This window comes from Prionailurus bengalensis, chromosome E1, assembly GCF_016509475.1.
Source record: "Prionailurus bengalensis isolate Pbe53 chromosome E1, Fcat_Pben_1.1_paternal_pri, whole genome shotgun sequence".
In the NCBI taxonomy this organism is placed as follows: Eukaryota; Metazoa; Chordata; class Mammalia; order Carnivora; family Felidae; genus Prionailurus; species Prionailurus bengalensis.
The window spans coordinates 49,796,030-49,819,107 of NC_057347.1; the positions used below are offsets into that span (position 1 = coordinate 49,796,030).

The window sequence follows — 23,078 nt, forward strand, 5'->3', positions numbered from 1 at the left end:
GTGCAAATAAAATACAACATTGTTTTTAGCAAGCCGTCTTTAAAACCAAAGTGAAATCATACCTTTCATTGCATGGCCCTATTCCTGTAAATTAGTGAATCCATGAAACACCTGGAAGGATTTTATAGCCAGTTCTCAATCACAGTTAATCTCCAAATGGTGGAGTTAGCTTGTTTGTATTCTGTTTTCTTTTTCTGTTTTGCTCGTGTGCATGTGCTCACATGGAATTCTTCCCATTTTTTGCAATAAAGAAGTCAATGAAACAATGAAACGTTTCTCTTTACCTTTCAGTGCTTCTGTTTTTCCAGACTTTCCTGTATATTCTTTTTTGACGTTTTTGATTCTGCAATGACAGAAGTGGTGTTTACTCAGCCAATGCAGAAGTGAAAGCAGCAGAGGTCAGGAACAACCCCAGTCACAGTGACAGATACACCAACGCCCTTATGTGAAATAAGGGATGCTATAACCAGTCTGCTCAGAAAGACAGAGACTTGCTTTTGAGTAAGCATTTTCCCCAAGAGAGAAAATAAAAGTCGCTTTAGAAAAGTTACAGTTAAATTATTAATGTTTTGCTTAGAGAAGCAGAACACTTTAGAATGGTTCTCACCTTCTGTCTTTGGATGTTTTCTATTCTGTACACAATCAGCTCGTTAATCTGCACTCTTTAACTCTCCCCTCTCACCCTCTCCCATGCCCTCCCATCCCCTCCCACCCCTTTCAACCTTGTTCATTCATCAGACCCTCTGTCACCTGCATTTTCTATAGTTTCCTCTCTGATAGCTTCTCTTTGGCCTGTACTCTGCTTTGGATACAATCAGATTTCTCTCCTCTTTAAAAAAAAATTTTTTTTTTTAAAATCTTTATTTATTTTTGAGAGAGAGAGAGACAGAGTGCGAGCAGGGGGGAACAGAGAAGGGAAACACAGAATCAGAAGCAGGCTCCAGGCTCTGAGCGGTCAGCACAGAGCCTGTTTCGGGGCTCGAACTCATGAACCATGAGATCGTGACCTGAGCTGAAGTCAGATGCTTAACCGACTGAGCCACCCAGGTGCTCCTCTCCTCGTCTTATTAAAAACAATATTTTCCGGGCACCTGGGTGGCTCAGTTGGTTAAGTGCCTGACTTCAGCTCAGGTCATGATCTCCTGGTTCATGAGTTTGAGCCCCTTCGAGCCCCGCAGTGGGCTCTGTGCTGACCGCTCAGAGCCTGGAGCCTGCTTTGGATTCTGTTGTTTCCTTCTCTCTCTCTGGACCCGCCCCCCACCTCCTAAAAATAAACATGAAAAAATGTTTTACAATTTTTTTAAAAATAGCAAATTCTTTCCATGTCCATTTTCTCACTTCCTCCTCGATCACTCTGAACCCACTATTCTAGTGAACCTCCTCATACTGAAATCATTAGTGGCCCCCTAATTATTAAATGTAACAAAGACTTCTCTTTCCTCACTTATTGGATTATGGGTCGCTATTGGTGTCGGTGTCCTGGTTGAAAGTGTCTACGTTCAAGGTAACATTGGATTTACTGGCTTTCTTCCTTTTTTCCTAAATGTTTCATCTCGGTTTCCTTGTAAGGTCCTCTTCTTTTGCCAGACACATTATCTTGGTGTTCCACAGTGTTCTCCAGGTACATGATGGTCTTCCCATTCTTGACTCTCTTGATGGGTTATCTCATTGATTCTCATGGTTTTTACACCAACCTAATGCTAACCCTATCCTTTCCTCCCAGCATTAGGCTCCCACATCTAAAGGTTTCATTCGAATATCACACACGCACATACACACCCCTCTAAATGGGTAATGACCAAACTTGAATGAACATTAGAATCCCAAAGGGAACTAATACAGGAAGAGGCAGGAACCAGGCTCCGACAAGTTAGAGATGTCATGACTACATAAGATCATGTATGGTGGCATCTTTAATTCAAAGGGAAATAATTTGGTCAACCGCTTTTCTGAGCATGGATCAAAATTAAAGTAAGGACAATTATTCAACCAGGACACTGGCAGTGGGTGGGGTTACACCAAAGAGTCAGGAAATATAAAAGAGAAAGGCTTAAAATGGTGCTGAATCTGACCACAGTGGGACACCCATTGAAGTGGGGTTTTAATGTGTGTGTGGGTTTTTTTTTTTTTTTGAGAGAGAGAGAGAGAGAGAGAGAGAGAGAGAGAGAGATCATCCATGAGCAGGGGAGAGGGGCAAAGGGAGAGAGAGAATCTTAAGCAGGCTCTGCATGGGGCTTGATTCCACAACTCTGGGATCATGACCTGAACCAAAATCAAGAGTCAGATGCTCAACCGACTGAGCCACCCAGGTGCCCCTTAATGTTTTATTTTACTAAAGAAACTTCCCTTTAGGAGTAGCCGGTTGTTTTTGGATTTCAGAGATGAAGATAGCCATTTGGGGCAGACATCCTGTCTACGCTCTGGGAATGTTGCACGAATGGGCTAAAGTTATAGGAATGGACAGTTGTGCATACAAGTGATCCCAGAGAAGGAAACATTGGGAGGAGGCAATAATGGGTGAGAGGGAGCCAGTTTTGAATAAAATATAGATATTTTTACATAGCCATGATCTTGATTCTGGTTAGAGCTCTGCATGAATTCCTCTATACTTTCAGATACGTATAGCTCACAGGCTGCTAGGGAAAGAGGAAGTGTCCATTGGCATATAAAGGGGAGACCACCTGGGAAAAAGGGAATCATTACAGTAGTACCTTCTAGATCCATGCAACATATTGGGATTGATTGTGATAGTGTTGACACTTGTCTAGTGGTGGGGAAGGCAAGGGTTTCCCTAAGAAAGGGTCGCTATGAGGAAAGAAGAGTTAAGACTTATGCACTGGGAACAGTGTCTAATGTTGGGTGGTAAACAGTCAACTTTAGGTTGTCTTGAAGCCCCAGAACCTGCTTCACTGGTGACTGAAATGTACAGAAACTTGTCACTGAAGAGCTACAAGGTTGGGCACCTAAGCCTGGTTTGCTACTTTGGTGTGGATCTGGGGTGAGTTGTCCTGCAATGGAGTCAAACGCTTTAGTGTAGAGGTCTTGGATCAGATGACTTTTCTTTCCTGATTTGTTAGTGGCTCCAACCTCCACTTTAGTAAATAATCCAGACCAAGAGACAGGGACCTCCAGAGTTAACACTGCATAGATGGGTCAGGTTTGGGAAGTAAGGGGAACAAAGATGGCGGGTGAGGACATTTTACTCTTCTCTCTTTTGCAGAAGTAGAAAAACAAACATCTTTTGATCGACATAACTAACCTCAAGACTTTTTTGGAAGATTACATCTGAAAGTTATTATAATTTGAATAGTAATAGAGTTTTATTTTTTGTGTTCTCAACGAGTGAAGAGGAACTGAGGACATTGAGTTTTGGGCGATTATTCCTCAATTGGCCTTTCTCCTTCAGATAGATGTTTTCATTGAGCTGAGGTTGGTAGGGGCTGTGGCCCCTCAGGAAGCTTAACAGAAAATAGGGTCTGAATTAGAAGGATGAAGTTCAGGTATGTAAGTTCACCTTATGCTCTTTGTCTTAGGCAGAAATAGATCACTTCCTAGCTATAGTGCCATTTTATTCCTCTTCCTTCACCTCCTGACATCTCTACAGTAGCCAGGGGCTAAGAGAATAGACAGACTCTGGATTCCCATCCTGGCTCCCCATTTATGAATGCATGACATTGGACAAGAGACTTAACCTTTCAGAACCTCACCTTTCTCATTTATAAAATGGGCCAAATAGAAGTGCCCACCTTACAAGCTTTGGTTGAGTAGTAAGTGCGTGTCTGGTTCCTAGTAGGCACTATGTGAATATCGGCTAAATGAGTGGTTTATATTTAAAACCCTCTGGTTCTTCAATTTTAGGGCACATTAGAAAAACCTATAGGGCTCCTTAAAATCTGCAAATTCTTGGGCGTAAGCCCATACTCCCTGAATTAGAATCGCTTGAGGTAGGATCTGATGGCAGAGATATTTTAAGAACTCCTTATATGAATTTCAAACAATCCTACAAAGTAAATATTACTCTTGTTCATTACAGGGCGGGAGATCCAGAGAAACTTACACATTTTTTTTTCTCAGATTACACATCAGATGAGAGGGCATTGTGGTATTGAAGTCTAAAAGTTTTTGAGTCCAAGTTTCTTACTTCTTCCATTATATCACATAAGCCAGACAAACTATAGAGGAAGGAATTTGGAGAAAGAAAAGAGTAAGCATGAAAGAGAGGCATGAGACAAAAGTTAGAAATAAGGAGGGAGACAAGATGGTGGGTGACGTGGTAACATTATATGGAGCGAAGCAAAGAGAATTTTCCTTTCAAGGAGCAATCAAGAGCCGTTGGTGGTCATGTGGAAGAATTCAAAGTGACATTCACAAAGACAAATTTCTTCTTCAATATTTTGTTCAAGTTTTCCTTGCACCCACCCATATATTGGTATAAGTGTGATTACCTGATGGCTTCTTTTCCTTGGAATTCTGGAGCTACAGGTTCGAAACAATCATCAGAAGGATGCTCAGGATCTATTTCTTTCTCAGTGAACTTATTATTAGTCCTTTGGTGTTGGAAACAAGACGAGTTCAGGAAAAATAATGGAGAGTAATGGCGTTCATTTCCACCTAATTCATCAAGAGGCAATACAATATTGGATCATTAACATTAGAACCAAGAGCAAAGAAGCCTTATTCAAAATAGTGCAGAGTGTCTTAGACTTAAGCATCATAGAGAAATTGTTTTCATTATAACTTCTTATTATTGAAAAGAAAACTGGTCATGAAGTAAACAATGAAAATTCAAAGGAAATAACGTATGATCACAAAAACCAAATAGTACCATAGAACTTTCAATAAATACACATATACAAAGGCTTGAATAAAATGTGGTCCAAAATATATTTAGAATGAATGAAACCGAACATTTAGGGGGGAAGGCCTTAATATGGCACATAAAAATAACTGGAAACATGTTTGTGGACCTCAGAAATCCCTTGATCGCAACAATACGACTGGACGTGGTACTGAAGTACCTATGGAACGTGTATGTAAAGTACAGGAAGAAATTATATTTGTTCAGGATAAATACACTGTCATTTTCCAAATGTAAAACACAGAAGTAGTATTTGTTGCTAAGGGCTTTCAGATATTAAACCAGAAGTGACAGAAAGATGGGAATATATAAAATAATTGCACGGAAGTGTAGAAGACAGGGTTAAATACAAAGTGGAAAGAACATAAAAAGTAAGATAAATAAATAAGATTGTGCAAGAAAAAAAGTGTTCTGATTCTAGCATGTGGGCAGGAAGTCTGCACTTGTGAAATTTTTGGTTGTTGGTAAGATAGAGAAAATTTAACTGGGTAATATAGTTCTGTAAATATGAACAACTGATTAAAAATTTTTCAGAATAAGGCTGAGGACGTCCTCTTTCATTTTTATTTTGTTACTTCCTTAAAGGATGGACGTGTCACCTTGTGAAGTGGTCCTCCAAGAAGGAGAGGGAGTAGGGGAGAACCTGATTGTTCCAGACCTGGGGTCCTTTCTGGATGTTCAATTCACAATCTGCCCCACATTCTTGTAAGAACTACTTACTAAACACCTTCCACCATACGATAGATCGACACTTGCCAAAACCATGTGGGGAATTAATTTATTGCAGCTCATTTTGAAACAAGTCTTACATATCATTCTTTGAAAACACTTTCAGGGATTCTTGAAAAAAGTACCATTATTTAATCACTGCATATTCGTAATGTATATTATTAAAAGCAGAAGACTAATTGTTTTCCCATGAAAATTCCTTCAAACTGCTAAAACTATGAAGCAGGAATAAAGAACTCATTCAGTTTGTGATAGGAAATATTTGTTATTCTTTACTTCTTTTTTTAAAAATTTTTAATGTTTATTTATTTTTGAGAGAGAGAGACAGAGTGTGAGCGGGGAGGGGCAGAGAGAGAGGGAGACACAGAATCCAAAGCAGGCTCCAGGCTCTGAGCTGTCAGCAGAGAGCCTGACGCGGGGCTAGGACTCATGAACCACAAGATCATGATCTGGGCCGAAGTCGGATGCTTAATGGACTGAGCCACCCAGGCGCCCCTGTTATTCTTTACTTCTTTAAGTACATTTACATAACCTTAAGTAAAAACCTACAATGTGATCAACATGTGCAGAGGTCGAAGAAAGCCACTTTTACTTACAGGGTAAGATTTTGTCAAAATATAATGCCAATGCCAGGTAGAAAAGTGCATCAAAAGCCAATACAGAAAAAGTTGCTATCAGTACATAGGAGTCTCCTGAAGGGTCAGGAAAAATTACACCATTCATAGTACTATCCAAGTGGATAATCTAAGATTCAAGCAAAAACAATCATTAATAAGTATTTAAATTAAACAAAAAAATAATCCAGTGTGGCAGCAAGATTTATCATTTAATTAAACAGATTTTTCAAGAAGCCCTTATAATGAAGTTATTGGTGAAACTATTTCTGACAACAAAGGAATACTGGAAGGAAATACTGATTTTAAAAAAAATGTTCTAAGAATAGGACATTTTCTTGTTTTCATAAAGTCATTGCAATGTTGCAAAATATCTGTTCTATGCAGCAAAAAGAACACAAGTTTTTGAAAGAATATGAAAAATTATTTGAAGCATCTTAGTTGGATAATGATAAGAGAACTTTTTCTAGTTATTATTGCAAATAAAGATATGTTTATAATTTTGTCATGTGATAATAGGTATAATGTTCTAGATGTTGTTCTAAGGCTTTTTATAATATCTCATTTAATCCTTATCATAACCTCATAAGGTAGGCCTTATTATTTTTCTAAATGTTTATTTATTTATTTTGAGAGAGAGAGAGAGAGAAAGAGGAAGGGGCTGAGAGAGAGGGGGAGAGAGATTCCCAAGCAGGCTGCACGTTGTCAATGCAGAGCCTAACTCGGGACTCAAACTCACAAACCATGAGATCATGACCTGAACTGAAATGAAAAGTCAGACGCTCAACTGGCTGAGCCACGCAGGTGCCCCTAGGCTGTGTTCTTTTTCTGTGCATTTTACATATGGTGAAACTGAAGCACAGAGAAACTGAGTGGCTTAACCAAGCAAAGTCAAAATCACGTAGGAGTGGCAAAGCTGAATTCAACACATGAAGTCCAGCTCCCAAGCCCAGTTCCTCACACTGGACAATATAAACTCCACTTATGTAAAATGTTAACATTTCACGACAAAGTTGAGTTTATTCCGGAAATGCAAGTCTGGGTTGACATTTGAAGATCACTCTATGCAATTCAACATAAACCAGATTGAAGGAGAAAGTGAACTGGTTAGTGAAGTAGGTGTAGAAAAAAGCATTTGATACAATTCAATACCCACATATAATAAAGTCTCTTCACAAACTGAGAAGATAAGCGATCTTCCTAAACCTGGCAAAATAGATGTACACATACCAATACCAAAAATCATCCTTTTTGTGAAATGTCGAAAGCTTTTCCTTTGCCTGCATTTCTATTCAACATTGTACTGGAGGTCCCAGTCTCCTCGATAAGGCAAGAAAAATAAGTAACTAGCATTAAAAACTGCAAAAGGAAAAAAATAAACTATCATTATTTGTAGACAACATGATTATGCATAAGAAAATCCCAAGATAAAACCTAGAAAAATACTAGCTTTTAAAGTTTATTTATTTATTTATTTATTTTTGAGAGAGGCAGAGAGAGAGAGAGAGAGAGCATGGGAGGGGCAGAGAGATGGAGACAGAGAATCCCAAGCAGACTTTGTGCTGTCAGCACAGAGCCCAATGTGAGGCTTGACCTCACGAACCCATGAGATCGTGACCTGAGCCAAAATCAGGAGTTGGCTGCTTAACCAACTGAGCCACCCAGGCGCTCTTAGTTTTAAAGAATATAGCAAGGAAACTGGATACAGTGCCAATATACAGAAATCAGTTGTATCTCTCTACATTTATGACAAACATTTAAAAATAAGAATCTAAACACAGATGCTATTTATAATGGCATCAAACGTATTAAAAAAGGGGTATAAAATTTGGAATAAATAAAAAAATGTGCAAGGCTCTCAATACTTAAAACAAATTACAAACAGCAAATGAATGTGAAGATATATTATTCATGATCAAAAGAAAAGTGTCAATTTCCCTGAAACTGATTGAAAAAATCAAACTGCATCCCAACGTGAGCAGCTTTGTGCACACATACATATGCGTGTGTATCACTCAATAAGTTAATTCTAAAATTTACACCATTCAAAGAACCTAGAATAGAAAAGTCTCTCTTTGGAGAAGAAAATCAAGTGGTAAAACCGTTACCACCATATATCAAGACACATAAAGCAAAAACAATTTTAAGATAATGTAGCAACAGTTCAAGAGTAGACAGATGGGTTAATACAGGATTGGTTGAGCTCTGACAAAGGAAATATAGCAGTCTGTTCAGGGAAAGGATGGTCTTTTCAACAAATTAAGTGGAAGAAATTGGATATTCATGTAGAAAAATTAATATTGCTTCTACATATAGATATCCGAAAGTTATTTTGAAATGGATTTTATATCCAAATGGAAAAGTAGAATCAATTTAGCTTCCAGAAAAGAACATGGGAGACAAACTTTAGAAAAAAAATTTTTTTAAGCTTATTTATTTATCTGGGGAGACAAAGCACATGTGCATATGTGCACTGGTGAGCTGGGTAGGAGCAGCGAGAGGGGACAGAGAGAGAATCCCAAGTAGGCTCCATGCTGTCAGCTCAGAGCCGGATGCAGGGCTCGATCCCGTGAACCAAGAGATCATGACCTGAGCCAAAATCAAGAGTCGGAGGCTTAACTGACTGAGCCACCCGGGCACCCCTGGGAGAATATCTTTATGACCTTGGGGGAATGCAATGATTTCTTAAAGATACAAAGCACTCTACAGAAAAGAAAACGCTCATTAAAAGCACCATTGAGCAAGTAAATATGTCAGCAACAAATGTCTCATAGCTCGTGTATGTAAGATATTCCTACAAAGCAATAAGGAAAAGACTAAAAGTCAGTTTAAAAAAAAGTGGGGGGAAACCTGGATAGACACTTTATAAAAGAGAAAATCCAAAATGCCACTAAGTGTACGAAAAAGAATGAAATTTCATCAAACATCAGGAAAATGCAAATTAAAACCCCAAGATTTTTACTGCAGATCCACCAGAATGGCTAAAATTTGGCAGACTAATAATACCAAATGCTGGTAAAGATTCGGGACAACTGTAACTCGAAACATCTGGGGCAAAAGTAAATTGTTTCAACCACTTTGGAAAAATACTTGGTAGTAGCTATGAAGATTAAGATATATGTATCTTAGATCCTACTATCCAACTCCGAAGTCTGTACCGAACAGAACTGAATGCCCATATTCACTAGGGTAGATGCATAAGGATTTTTTGCAGCGTTAATAGTAGTCAAAAACTGGAAAAGATTTCCAGGCAACACTAAAAACAGGCAACACTAAAAAATTAGGCTTAGGAACACACATTAGGTGGGGATGAGGAAGTGAAGATCACAAAACTTTTACCTTCAGGAGCAAAGAGTGGAGTTGTGGCATCCTTCTATTTCTTGATCTAGCTCATGAGCGTTTTGATACACTTAGTACCTATTTGTTACACTCTGTATTTATAGTCTTGACAACTTTTCAGATTTGAGGTTTCCAAAAGCGGTTTACACAATTTTTAATAGAGAATGCCTTCATTATATAAAGTAAAAACGAATATCGTATGATTTCATTCGTATGTGGAATTTAAGGAACGTGACAGATGTGCATAGGGAAAGGGAAGGAAAAATAAGATAAAAACAGAGAGGGAGGCCAACCATAAGAGACTCTTAAATACAGAGAGCAAACTGAAGGGTGCCGGAGGGGAAGTGGAAGGGCGGGGTGGGCTAAATGGGGGATGGGCGTTAAGGAGGACACTTGCTGGGATGAGCACAGGGTGTCATATGTAAGTGATGAATCTCTGGGTTCTACTCCTGAAACCAATACTACCCTGTGTGTGAACTCACTTGAATTTAAATAAATAATGAAAAAAAGAAAGGTGAATAGCTGCATATGAGAAACAAGAAGAAAATGCTTCCGAATGAAAATACACCTGAGAGGGGAAACTCTGTCTTATTCAAGATGTTCTTATTCAAACTTCCTTATGTGATGATGATTTTTCTACACTGGAATAATAACATTCTCAAATCTAGTCTTAGGCTAGAATTGTTTAGCATAAATGCTCCTAATTTGAAAGAGCACTTAGGGGCGCCTGGTTGGCTCAGTTGGTTAAGCATCCGACTTTGGCTCAGGTTATGATCTCACAGCTCGTGGGTTTGAACCCCACGTCAGGCTCTGTGCTGACAGCTCTCTCTGCCCCTCCCTTGCTCACGCCCTGTCTCTCTCTCTCTCTCTCAAAAATGAGTAAACATTAAAAAAGAGAAAATGTTTGCAACCATGAAGAGTTATGAAGTACCAAGTTCTTTTGAAAGTTCAATAATAAAGAATTAACTAGGCTCCTACCTTACTCAATCCAGCAGTAAAGGTAAATGGGCTGCAGATACTCAAAATCCACTCCAGAGAGGAAGGGAGTTGTCTGTAATAGGCGGCGAATCCCACGCCCCCCCAGAAGACAATGAGGAGAAACATAACCAAATTGGTGAGGACCGTTTTCTTTAGCAACACACTCATCAGGAACACTAAAGCTATCTGAAAGAGAGAGAAGACGTCTAGCCATTAAACAGCCATTACACAATAAATACAGATGTCTAGATCATAACATAAATATTTACCAGCGAGACGCTGATGAAGATATCAAGGCATCACAATGCTCAGTCCTTCCCTCAACCCCTTTGTAAAGAGGATCCTTATTTGCTCTCCTCAACTGCTAGGCATTAGTTGCTGAAGAAAGGGCAGGGGGAAAGCTGTGCGTGCCGAGGACAAGGATACACGTGCACACTTGGAAACACCCAAAGAAACCACATTAATGTCTTAAGAAAGAACACCTATGTACCCTCTCCAGGAAACACCCTGGGAGGTGGAGGCGGGGTGGTGTAGAGGCTCTTGCTTTATGAAGGAAGAGGGGTGACATGGGAAGAGAGGGCAAGATGGAGTGTCAGATGGAGATACTGTGCAAGCCACCATGTTATGGGGAAACTTTGGGACGAAGACACAGGTCCACCCCTCAAGCGCATCCTCATGAACCATCTAGAAAAGTCTTAGAGTCAAAATATTTTTAGAGTCAAGGTGTTTTTTTTTTTTTTCTTTTTGAGGCATCGTTGCATTAATGCAGACTTTATGCAAAAGAGAGGTCCAATTGTATTTCATACTAGATCAACTTCTCAACAACTCCTAGAGACTTTCTCAAGCAAGTACGCACACACCTGCACACAAAGCGGACATGAAGGAAATAATGAACTGTAATGACCTCCAGAGAACTTCATTTTTACTACATCTAGCTACGACCTAAAGCAGAGAACGTGGTAATAAATGTATGCACTTACCAAGGACAAGCCATATAAGAAGAAGAGTGTACATATGACCATGAAGCCTGTCATGACTATAATTTGGGTAGATGTTATGACAACTGTAATGATTATGGAAATAATGAAGATGAAGCCAGCATAGATTAAGCCCCAGGAGAGCCTAAAAGAAGACAAAAAGTTATTTCAGTTATTTTAACTTCATTAGGAAATAGTTAAAACCTACCAAAAATCTAAAGAATGATACAATGTTTACCGTTCTATCTGCCTACTTAGATTAGTAACTAAAATGTTATTAATATTACATTGGTAGGGCTGTGCTGCTGCCTCCTGGCTAAGCATCAGCTCTGCATCCACTTATCGTATAAATAGAATGAACATCTGCAAACATGGCATCATCTTGTATGTGTTCTGTTGTTGTTTGTCTACATCAATGGACATATATTCATATTCATATTCATCAATGGACATATATTCACTGTTGTATAATAATATTTCATCATATGACTATATCCTAATGTTCTCCTGCCCATGGACTTCTAGGTTGTTCCAATTTTTGTCTCCAATTTTTATTTATTTGTTGTTGCCAAGACCACTCTCATACTTATCTTTTTTGGGAAAATGCACAAAAGTGTCTCAAAGGGGTAAATGCTGAAGTAAAGAGATTAAGCTCTTTGTGCCTTCAGCATTATAACATATTACCGAGGTGTTCTGACCGTAGAAATGGGAGGGAATATAACTAAGCTGCTGATCAGTCAGGGAACCACGGAAGCCCCGGGGGCAGAGGAGAATTGGACCGTTCTTGAGGATTTCAGCTGGCTGGACCTCCACGCTCCCTAGTAGTAGAAAACTGAAATTTCGTAATTCCTCCAGGCCCATTCTTTTCTTGCTATTCCTGTTCATGTTTCCTTTTTTGAAAGCTGATATAAATGAGGGTACAGCCTTAAGTGCTCATTCTGTATTGTTTTAGATGTGCTGGGGTTCGCATTTTTATCAAGTGGTTAGTAAGAAATAGTATTCAGTCTTAGATCTAAGAGGACCACACAAGGTGTTTGAGTCCGGGCTTCCTGTTTTACAGATAAGTAAACTGTAGGTCCTACTGTTACTTCATGGGCCTATTCAAGACCCACCGAGTAAATCAGTAGCCAAGCCCAGACGACAGTGCGCGCTTTGCTCAGTCCTCTTGCCTCTACATGAAATTGCCCAACTGAATAAGAATCCGGGGCGTCCGGGTGGCTCAGTCGGTTAAGTGTCCGACTTTGGCCCAGGTCATGGTCTTGCGGTTTGTGGGTTGGAGCCCTGCTTTGGGCTCTTCGCTGACCGCTCGGAGCCTGGAACCTGCTTCAGATTCTGTGTCTCCCTCTGTCTCTGCCCCTTCCCTGCTCACACTGTCTCTCTCAAAGGAATAAATGTTTAAAAAAAAATTAAAAAAAAAATTCAACAGCTGAAAAAAATAGTGAGAGTATTAAAACCAGGAACTTGCATCAATATGCCCCAGAACAACTGGTTTAATTACTGCTTATTCGACTTCTTTTTAAAGGTCATGGCATTACAGTGATTCAGCCTTTGTTGGAAACATCAGCATTTTTGGAAAGCATATGGCATTCTGCAGAATCCACTTCCTGAGTACAGAAGGGAACTGCTACAGGTGGGAATTAAAATTCTATACAGTAGGAGAATTGCAAATGAAGGAACTTAAAACATTACCTAGAAAAGGGAACTCATTGCAGGGAGTTTGGCCAAGGGGGGGGAATGGGGGGGATGTTAATAAAGCTGTGAAAGCCTTCACGATAAAAACAAAGCAACTCAGTCATCACACTTAAATAATAAATGCTGATGACATTTCACAGTTATTTCACATTACTTAAAAAAAAAGGTTGTGATACAACTTATTTCCAGTAGACACCCTGTACTTGGCAAAAACATTTCAGATTTGTTTTTTCCTTTTTAGTTTTAAGGATATATATATGGATATATAGATATATGGATATATCCATATATCTATATATCTATATATCTATATCTATATCTATCTATCTATCTATCTATCTATTCGTTTTGCTAACTTTACGTTACATGCATACTAAGAAGCATTTACCCTGAGGATGAATCCACATGTAAATATCCAATACCTTTCTGATTTTAATCCAGAATTGACTTGTGCCCCCCCCATTCTCAGGTGACTACAGGAATACTGCCCCACAGGACATCCTCTGAACTAAAAAACAGTCCTATTTACACAGAGTCCCCCTCTCTACCCCCCTAACAGACTCCATTCATTCCTTTGCATTTGCCAAAGTTTCACTGCAAACCACTCTTTTTTTTTTTTCATTTCAGAAACACATTTTCCTCTTTTTCTGTTTCACAATTAAGGTATGTTAGAATCAAAACTCTCTCTGTTAATCAAGTATACTTGATAGAAAATTTAAAATTTCCTAGACCATAATGTTATTTTAGGGAACATGTGACTTACAGATGATTGTTCAGTAAATAATTCCTCACCCATTCCAAATAGTTCCATAGCCACAAAGAGTAATTTTCTTGATGTGGGGACTATACAAAGACACATTTCCCAGGATTCAGTATTGAAAAATGTTAGTTTTTTTTAAGTTTATTTATTTATTTTGTGTGTGTGTGTGTGTGTGTGAGAGAGAGAGAGAGAGAGAGAGAGAGAGACAGGGAGGGGCAGAGAGAGAGAGAGGGAGAGAGAGAATCCCAAGCAGGCTCTGCACTGTCAGCACAGAACTCACAGGGCTCAAACTCATGAATGGTGCGATCATGACCTGAGCTGAAATCAAGAGTCGGATGCTTAACCAGCTGAGCCATCCAGGCGACCTCTTAGAAGCTTAGAGCTTGTATGATTTGTGTTTTTATCTTCTAGTCTTACCCGTGATCATTCTGTGAGATCCTTGTTTCTATTCTTCAATCATTTGTTATTATTATAATACAAACACACACACACATAGATAGACACATACATAAATATACGTGTGTTTAAATATATGTATTTAAAAACATCTAAGTCATTTTTGAATGAGTCAAGATACAAAGATATCAATATATGAACAAATGTCCTTATTGAGCCCTTCCAACATGCCACCCTAAGTGCTATATGCACTGGGCATATTTTATAGGACATCTCAAGTCCAACACATGGTACTTAAATGCTGCAAAAAAATATATCCCTGCTGATCAAACCTCTGAACACAAGCTAGCCATTATAGGATCATACTTTCTTCAAGTATGAGGAAGTGCGGAGAAGTCAAAGGATAACCATGGGCAGACCAAACAGGAGGGGTGCAATCAGGGCCGCTGCATTGGAGTCTCAGCTGTGGCACACGGTTTTGGAAATAATGACACGTTTTTACCACTTCCTAATTTCTGATTATTCGTTGCACTGCTTGAATCAGTTACTCACCAGAAGGCTGAATCTTGTAGACCCATCATTTTCATCAAATCCTTCCATTTTTTCCTCTCTTTTGTAACGTTGAGCGATATAAAGTGTATCAATGGAAAAAAGTAAAGAAGGCAGTAGAAAATAAACATCTCCTTTTGAAGAATGCTTTTATGGATAAAAGGTAAAGTCTTCATGTTTATAGCAGTAACTGACATCAACTCTTCTGTCACAGAGCGGTTTGTTGCGATCTAAAGTGGGGTTTAAACAAGGAAAATCATTATTTGAAAAAATAGGAACTGAACAGGCTATGGTGAAATCCACACAAGCTTATGAGGGCTATACCAACATCAATTCCCTGATTTTAATATTGTTCTGCGGTTATGAAAGATATTACCGTTAGGAGTAACTGGGTGGTGGGTACACGGACTTCCATGTACATTGGTTTTTGCCATTTCCTTTCCCATCATTCTGAAACTCCTCGAAAATTAAAGTTAAAAACAAAAGCAATGGGTTCCTTCGCCCAAATCCAATCTCAGCCTTTGTATCCCTACTTCATTGTACAAACGTATGAAAACCTGAGCATATATCACCTTTCACCCAAATCTCGATACCTGTGGAACGAGTTTACGTGAATTATTAGAACTTTTCTTACTTGTATGATAGCAGCATCAATGGCAGTTTGTAAAGTCACAAATCCTCTATTCCAGTATTTGGCCAGAGAACAGGAAAAGTCACCATGCATATTCCAACAATGAGCTACAAGCACAAAGGGAGGCCATACCATAAGCGACGTTAGCAGATGGACGTCATTAGAGAACAAGAAATGAGAACCCAAGGGAAAACAATCTAGAGGAGTCTCCACCAGTCAGAACTTATAACCACATAGGAAAAAAAAATACCAAATAAAGTTCTTAATGAGGCAAATTTTATTCTCCGAGACTGTAGTATGCGTAGGAAGTCTTAGACATGAAAAGAAGGTGAAAGCTGGGGCGCCTGGGTGGCTCAGTCAGTTGAGCGTCTGACTTCAGCTCAGGTCATGATCTCACAGTTCAAGAGTTCGACCCCCCCATCGGGCTCGTGGCTGTCAGTGAAGAGTCCGCTTCGGATCCTCTGTCCCCTCCCTCCTCCCCTCTCTTGAAAATAAATAAATACTTGAAAGAAGATGAAAACAAACAGGCCACTCCTACCATGCTGGATTCCCTGCCGTGCCTCAAAATGCTAAATGCACTCTTGTGCTAGAACTTTTTTTTGCTCATATGCTCATATGCTCTGTCTCCTGACGGATCCATGGCTCATTCCTTCCCTGTATCCTGATCTCTTCTCAAAAGCGATCTCAGCACAGAGGCCTCCCCTGGCCACCATAAATAAAAATATCTTGAAGAGCATTCGGGCTCTATCTTGCAAGCCTGCTCTATTTTACTTTGTTGTTTTATCGCCACTTGGCAGAGTGCATCATTTTTGTCCCACCCCCTGTCCCCGACTGGAATGACTCGTGCAAACAGGCTTCCCTCTGTGTTTTGCTCACTTTCATCCCCAGGGCCAGAACAGTGCAGGACACAAAGAAGACACTCAGAGAATGAATGGGAAAGAACCGATTCTCTTAGTCACATCAATTCTGCTTCCTGAAAGGCCCTCAGACCCATTCACTCTCCTTCTCAGCTGCCGCCAGTCGTGTCCGAGCTGCCTTTGGCTCCCTGGTACGTTTGGCTGTGTTCTCCCCCACCGCTCTGCAACCCATGCCCTGGGCCATATCCAGAGAGCTCCCTTAGGCTTGGGGGTCTAATCTCTTCTCTGCCCTAATTAAAGTACCTCAATGGCTCCCCAACACCCTAGGTTTGTAGGACGTCACGGGGTCCAGCCCTTGGGTTAACTTCAGCCTCAGTCTCCTGTCACATTCCTTTCCATGTCCTCTGTTCAGCTATACTCATCTTCTTCCATGGATACAAACAGATGCCCTTGGCACCTCAGGATTTTCACACCTGCACTTCCTCTGTCTGAAATGCAACGCTTTCCCCACCCCCATGTGCCAATCCTTCTCATTTGAAACATCACTTCGCCCCGTAAGACTTTTCTCATCTCACAGCTTATTAGGAACCCCTGGTCTAAGTCTCCCACCCGCTCAGCACCTCTCTTTGCACTTGTCATGAACTCATCAATGTCTGCCTTTCCTGCTGACCTGGAACCTCACCTGAGGCCAGGACCTCTCCGTCTGGATCACCCCACATCCTTTGCAACATGCCCCTGTGTGCTCACTTTATCTCCATTGGACGACTCCATCATGTTTTATCGTGGGAAGATATGATTGCCCTCGGAATAAGTTCAGCGATACAATGTGCTCTATCTACTTTATCATGTTCTATAAAAAGCATCTCTGTTGCCCATCCCAACCTATTCCTTAGGTTGAAAACATGAAAAATACCACAATGATATTTTATATGGAAAGTCACCTGTGAAAAGATCTTCCTTCAAAAATGGAATGTTATATCCCTGAACAAATTTTAGCTTATAAGAGAAAGCGTCATTAAAGATGATTCCCACCAGGTCTGCAAAACTGTCTAAAAGTAGTTTATCCATGGATTTTTGATTTGGCACTCCGATGAGTCTTCTTTCTGTGGATGACAAGGTAAAAATAGACAGAGAGGGTTGCACACTTTCACCGCAACGGAATGTGATATCCAACTGTGTCATCAGATTGGAATGAAACTAAAATCATTTTCCACTTAAATGAAACTTATCCCAAAAGGCAGGGAGGGCCTTTTGAAAAAAAAAAATGGTTTAGATTCTAGACTCAGGAGACATGCATGAGAACTGAGTGTTTTCTTTTAGTAATGACAAGTATTATGGCAAATTTTAGGTATAGAGAAATATTATACTAGGGTAAGTATGCATATCATACTTAGAGTAGAGTAGAGTCAGGGATTCCAGATTTCAGATTTACTGAAGCAAAGACACCTCATCTGATTTTTGCCTTATGTGGGAACTAAGATTGCCAGGTAAGTGTATTTCTCACAGCCAGCAAAGTCACCTGTGAGAAATCGAGGATTAAAGAGCAGACTACCAAACTGCACCCACCTTGCCCATGAGTGAAATACACATTTGATCTTAGTTATCTCAGTTACATAGTGATTTCATTTAGAGTGAAGGCCTTTAAAGATGTGTACAAAGTATACCATATGCAGACAGAGTATCTTTAGATCAGCCATCCTTACTTTTCATAGTTCTGACATTATAATTTAATAGCTAGATTTAATTTCTTTTATTTTGATGTTTTTTTTTTTCCTGTGTTGTAAATCTTAATCACTGTATTTCCATGTTAAGGGCACCCGCACCCACAAATGGCATATTCTCCTAGACACTATTCTGCAAATCTGAAATGATAAATTTATTGTTTTAAGTAAATTCCAATAGAAATGCAGACCTCCCTAATTGGACCCCCATCAAGCTGAAAGGCTTTAAAAAACTAATTGTTGTGAGAGAAAGAAAAAACTAACCAAGTCTGTAGGCTATCTTGATAACCTAAATAATTAGCATGATAGATCACTGTCAGTTCGAATTCAACATGTAGACATCAATTCAAAAAGATATGAAATAATACCAGTAATTCTTTGTTGCCATTAGTACACCTACCTTTCACAAAGGGAGCAAATGTCGTTTTATTCACTATCTGCTGTGTTATATCAGAGACGGGTGTATACACAACACCTATAGAGTTATTAAAGTTATCTGCCCTTCCCAGAGCTTGGGGAGGAATTTCAGGAAAATATGTCTTTTCTCTGAAGTGTGAAAACAGTCCCATGTACAGTCCCAGAAGTATTGGGAATATCCATTCCTATAACAGGAGGAAGAACGAATTTAGATTCGTTTTATTCCCTTAAAAGTTTCAGCCAATACCAAAGAACGGTTGAAGATAAATTCTGATTTTGCCACATAGTTGGCTTCTCTTTGCTCTCAACTCTTCAGAGCAAAGGGAACCCAACAAAAGATGCACACCGAGATAGTTGCCACATAGACCATTCTCCAACACTAGAACTAAAGTTTTGTATTAAATCATGAACTACTGCAGAGGCCATCATAAAAACCAACAGGGTGACTAATAGGATGACACTTCTTAGGCCTGGGCATCGGACTTTATAGTCTCTAAGACACAGAGGGTCCCAGATAGAGTTCATGATGGCAAATAGCAACATTTTGGTCAATTGTCATATTCTTGTATTGGAAATAAAAAAAAAAAACATGAAAAGGAACTGAGTGTTGGATATTGCCCAGTGGTTCACCAATATCAGTAATCTCTTCCTGCTTAAAGCAATGCTAGACCACATTCCCAGCCTCTGGGAAGGAAGTCAGACCAAGCGATTGAGTGATTGAGTTCCAACCATGGAACATGAGCAGAAATGATATGCAACCTTCAAGTCCTGGCTTGTGGAACCATGCAAAACCTATATTCTGTCTCAGTCCCTGCCCTGTACTTTCTGATGTTCTGACTAGATTCAGACGATCCAGGGGAGATCTCCAAGGCCTAGGGAGATGGCAGAGTCCCTAGATGAAGGAGCTCGGGTCCCTGACTGACTGTATGGAGAAGATTCCTTCACCTACCAGACCCACTTTAGTTTCACTGTCAACCTTATTTAGACTATGAGCAAAGTGAAAAACAAACTTTTGCTGAGTTAAGCCTCTGAGATTTGGGTCAATTACCTGTAGATAGCCCACCTACCTAATGCAACTGACAATCAGTGGTGGTACTTGGTCCGTAATTCTTGGAAATAGTCTTTACGTAGAAAATTTATGGCTTTGAAAAGAAGTGCCCCAAGTTAAAATTTCTCAATTTCTGCTGGGGCTCTTTTGATTATTTCTTTACTCTAATTTTGTTACATATGGTAGCAGCTTTAATAGCTGCTATAATTTCCCGGGGTGCCTGGGTGGCTCAGTCAGTTAAGCATCCAACTCTTGGTTTTGGCTCTGGTCATGATCCCATGGTCATGAGACTGAGTGCTGTGTTGGGTTCCATGCTCAGTATGGGATTCTCTCTGTCCCTCTCTCTGCCCCTCTGCCTCTCTCTCGCTGTCTCTCCTTCTCAAAATAAAATAAAATAAAATAAAATAAAATAAAAATAAAAATCAGGACACCTGGGTGGCTCAGTTGGTTGGATGTCCAACTTCAGCGCAGGTCATGATCTCAGGGTCTATGAGTTCGAGCCCCGCGTCCGGCTCTGTGCTGACAGCTCAGAGCCTGGAGCTGCTTTGGATTCTGTGTCTCCCTTTCTCTGCCCCTCCCCCACTCGCTCTCTCGCTCATTCTCTCTCTCTCTCAAAAATAAATAAACATTAAAAAATTTGTAAATAGTTGCTAATAATTTCCCATACAATTAAATTCTCATTTATTCTGTTTTTTTTTTTTTTTAATATGAGGAATATTCTTCGTCTTTGCAATGCTACGTTATTTTTCAGGGACTGCTATGAGACTCTCAGTTTGACAAGTACAATTAGAGGCAACCTCAAAATCAATGAATCCAGTCTGCTACTTAAAATATAGAATAAGAGCATCGTTAGGGGATAAAATAAAAGAATAAGGTGAGCTGCAGAAAGAGGGAAACTTTCAAACATACCAATAAGCTCTCTCTTTTCATTCTCCATTTCTTAAGAAAATTCTTGTGCAGAAGCGCCTGAGTTTGGTGGTACACACTTTTCTGTTTCATATTCATTTAGCTTTGCATTGAACAAACAAGGAGAAAATTAACAAGGTGTGAAATAAACCAGAAAAATAAGTGTAATAAGAAACATCTTGGGGAGAGTGGCGGAAAAGCAGAGAGAAAAACCTTGATCATCGTTTGGTGGAAAATATTTCCTGCCTTTAAGAACTACAAAAAATGAGTTTAAAATATCATCTTAATAACACATGGCTGCAAAATTTTACATCACATATAATCACTGTAAGCTATTTGGGAGAGTGGGTAACCATTGGGACATAGTGTTCAGTGTCACAATTTTCCTGAAAAATAAAGAGCAGAACAATGGAAAAGATATTGTTAGTTTTCAGAACCTGTAAGCCACTTCACACGTTTTTACCTCTTATACCAGAAATTCCACTATATGAATAGAGTAATTGAATTCTATCTCATCCGATTAATAATTTTTGTTCTTTGCATTTAAATAGAAATACCAGAGCTAATCAAATTAACCAAAATTCTGATTATTTCAATTCATTTGAATAATTAATTATGCCCAGTAAACGTAACCTCAGTGGACACTTTTCCTGTAGCATTTCCCTTTCAGATGAAACTGAACAGCTTTTATCCAAAAGAGCTAGGCTGTGAGATAGCAATTCAGACCCAAACTACCTGAAACTTGATTGTGAGTCACAAGAAGGCTAGAAGAACTCATCTCCATTTTCTGAATTCAGAAGTCCTTGAATAACTGAGGAAACTAACAAGTAAGAAGAAAGAAAGAAGAAAGAAAGAAAGAAAGAAAGAAAGAAAGAAAGAGAAAGAAAGGAATCCCATGGAAAGTAATTTTCCCCAAATGCTTGCAAATAAGCCAATAGAGACGATTTTTTTTCAGCTTTTATACTCTCAGAATTAAATTATTTTAGATTTGCATAACAAAATATTCAGACAATTCTCCCTCACCTAGTACAGAAGCAGATTTTACTATTTTCCTTTATCCTGCTGTTCTACCTGCACGATACAAGTTGGTTGGGAATAAATTGGAAAATTTTATCATTAGGTCTTCAATACAATACATATGAGTATTTGGAAACATCTGAAAAAGAGACTGATTTTAAGCAGTGTCCACCCACATATTTGCCATAGCACAACTAAACAGCTCTACTTACCGTCTGGAAAATTACTCTGGAAACACTGTCAAAGCACAGTTCTGTTTTTGTGTACAGCAACAATGAAAATTTCCTTATTTCTACTTCTTCATTTATTCCTTACATGGGTGCCTTCCCCAGGCTGCTTTGTGAAGTGGGGGGGGGGTGTAGTCAGACTAAGCTGCACATAATGAACTTGTTTTGTTTTCTGCCTTTTCTTCCCTAAGCCAATTATTTGCAGGGAAACGATGGTTCAGTGGTTGGCTGGGAAGAAAACAAACCCTGTGTTTGTGCACTTGGCCTTTCAACTCCAGGGATGAGGGGTAAAACGGTAAACAAGGGAAACAGAACTAGCCTGTCGAACATGATGAGACCAAGATGGGGAAAGAGCAATAAATAAGTAAAAGCAACCACTAACCAAAGTGCTTAAATGTGTATGAGAAATCTTTAGCTAGTTTTTTTTTTTTTGTTTTTTTGTTTTTTGTTTTTACTACTGATGTTTAAACCCAACTGCCAATGACATATTTGACTAATGTATACTAAATGGGCAGAATGTACTGGAACTGAAGGTTTTTTTTTCCTAATAAAGCTAAGCAACCCAGAGTCTGCCGTAGAGAAACACCTAATTTGGACAAATGAAGAATTGTGAACAAATTCCTTTCTCCTGCTCTGTTCATAGGGAATGCAGGATTTCAGAAGGCTCATAAACAAAATAAAAGTAAGCAGATTGCCAAGGACTAAAAACATATAAAAAGATTCAGGTCAATTTTTATGCATGAAGACTGGGGAAAAAATAAAATTTATTCAATTCCCATTGCGTAGTCTATCTCAGTAAAGAGTTGCAAACTTTTCTTGACCTGCCAAAGTAAATGGCAAAGCAGGAAGCCAAAGTCCATGAATTGGGAAATCTCAAATATTTGACATGGCTCCGAATCCACAGATGTTAATAATCATAAAGTTGAGAGTTGTTCTGGAAAAGAAGAGAATAATTTAAAAATATTTAAGCCACGGTATTATATATATGTATATTTCTCTCCTTGGTAATTAGTTCTATTTTTTTTAAAGTCAACAGTGAAATATCATATGTCTTTTACATTAAAAATTGGCAAAAACAAAGACAATAAAGATATTCTAAAGGTCTCACGGAGGGGAGGGTAGAGGGTCAAAAACACTGCTAAAATTTTGTATCAATAATAGGCCAATGATCCAAACAAAAAATTCTATTTCTTTTATATCACCTGGAATATAATTCAAGTTGTTATTAATTTTGCTGTCGTTGTTGTCATTGTTGTTTTAGACCCTATGTACTCTATTTTAGGAATCTATTTTAGGAATTTTCACTTTGCTTACAATGCATTCAAATTCACACTACAATATCAATAATTATGTTGATTAAAT

At 39.1% G+C, this 23,078-nt stretch overlaps 1 protein-coding gene across 3 annotated transcripts in view; it reads right to left on the bottom strand.

Annotated features, from left to right (window-relative positions):
* ABCA6 (ATP binding cassette subfamily A member 6) overlaps nucleotides 1–22,656 on the bottom strand; it is a 59,963-nt gene extending 37,307 nt beyond the window's left edge. The window contains exons 1-12 of one of the 3 annotated variants that reach the window (XM_043585120.1): nucleotides 21,702–22,651; nucleotides 21,496–21,628; nucleotides 20,476–20,575; nucleotides 18,502–18,703; nucleotides 17,322–17,483; nucleotides 15,527–15,630; nucleotides 14,896–15,122; nucleotides 11,499–11,640; nucleotides 10,519–10,704; nucleotides 6,184–6,331; nucleotides 4,446–4,611; nucleotides 285–343 (exon numbers count right to left, since the gene is read on the bottom strand). In XM_043585120.1, coding sequence (XP_043441055.1) covers nucleotides 285–343; nucleotides 4,446–4,611; nucleotides 6,184–6,331; nucleotides 10,519–10,704; nucleotides 11,499–11,640; nucleotides 14,896–15,122; nucleotides 15,527–15,630; nucleotides 17,322–17,483; nucleotides 18,502–18,703; nucleotides 20,476–20,571 — 1,492 coding nt within the window. In that variant the 5' untranslated portion in view covers nucleotides 20,572–20,575; nucleotides 21,496–21,628; nucleotides 21,702–22,651. Of the gene's footprint in view, nucleotides 1–284; nucleotides 344–4,445; nucleotides 4,612–6,183; nucleotides 6,332–10,518; nucleotides 10,705–11,498; nucleotides 11,641–14,895; nucleotides 15,123–15,526; nucleotides 15,631–17,321; nucleotides 17,484–18,501; nucleotides 18,704–20,475; nucleotides 20,576–21,495; nucleotides 21,629–21,701 lie in introns of all 3 variants that reach the window. The other 2 variants (XM_043585119.1, XM_043585121.1) reach the window with 2 other exon arrangements.
* Nucleotides 22,657–23,078: the final 422 nt, after the last annotated feature.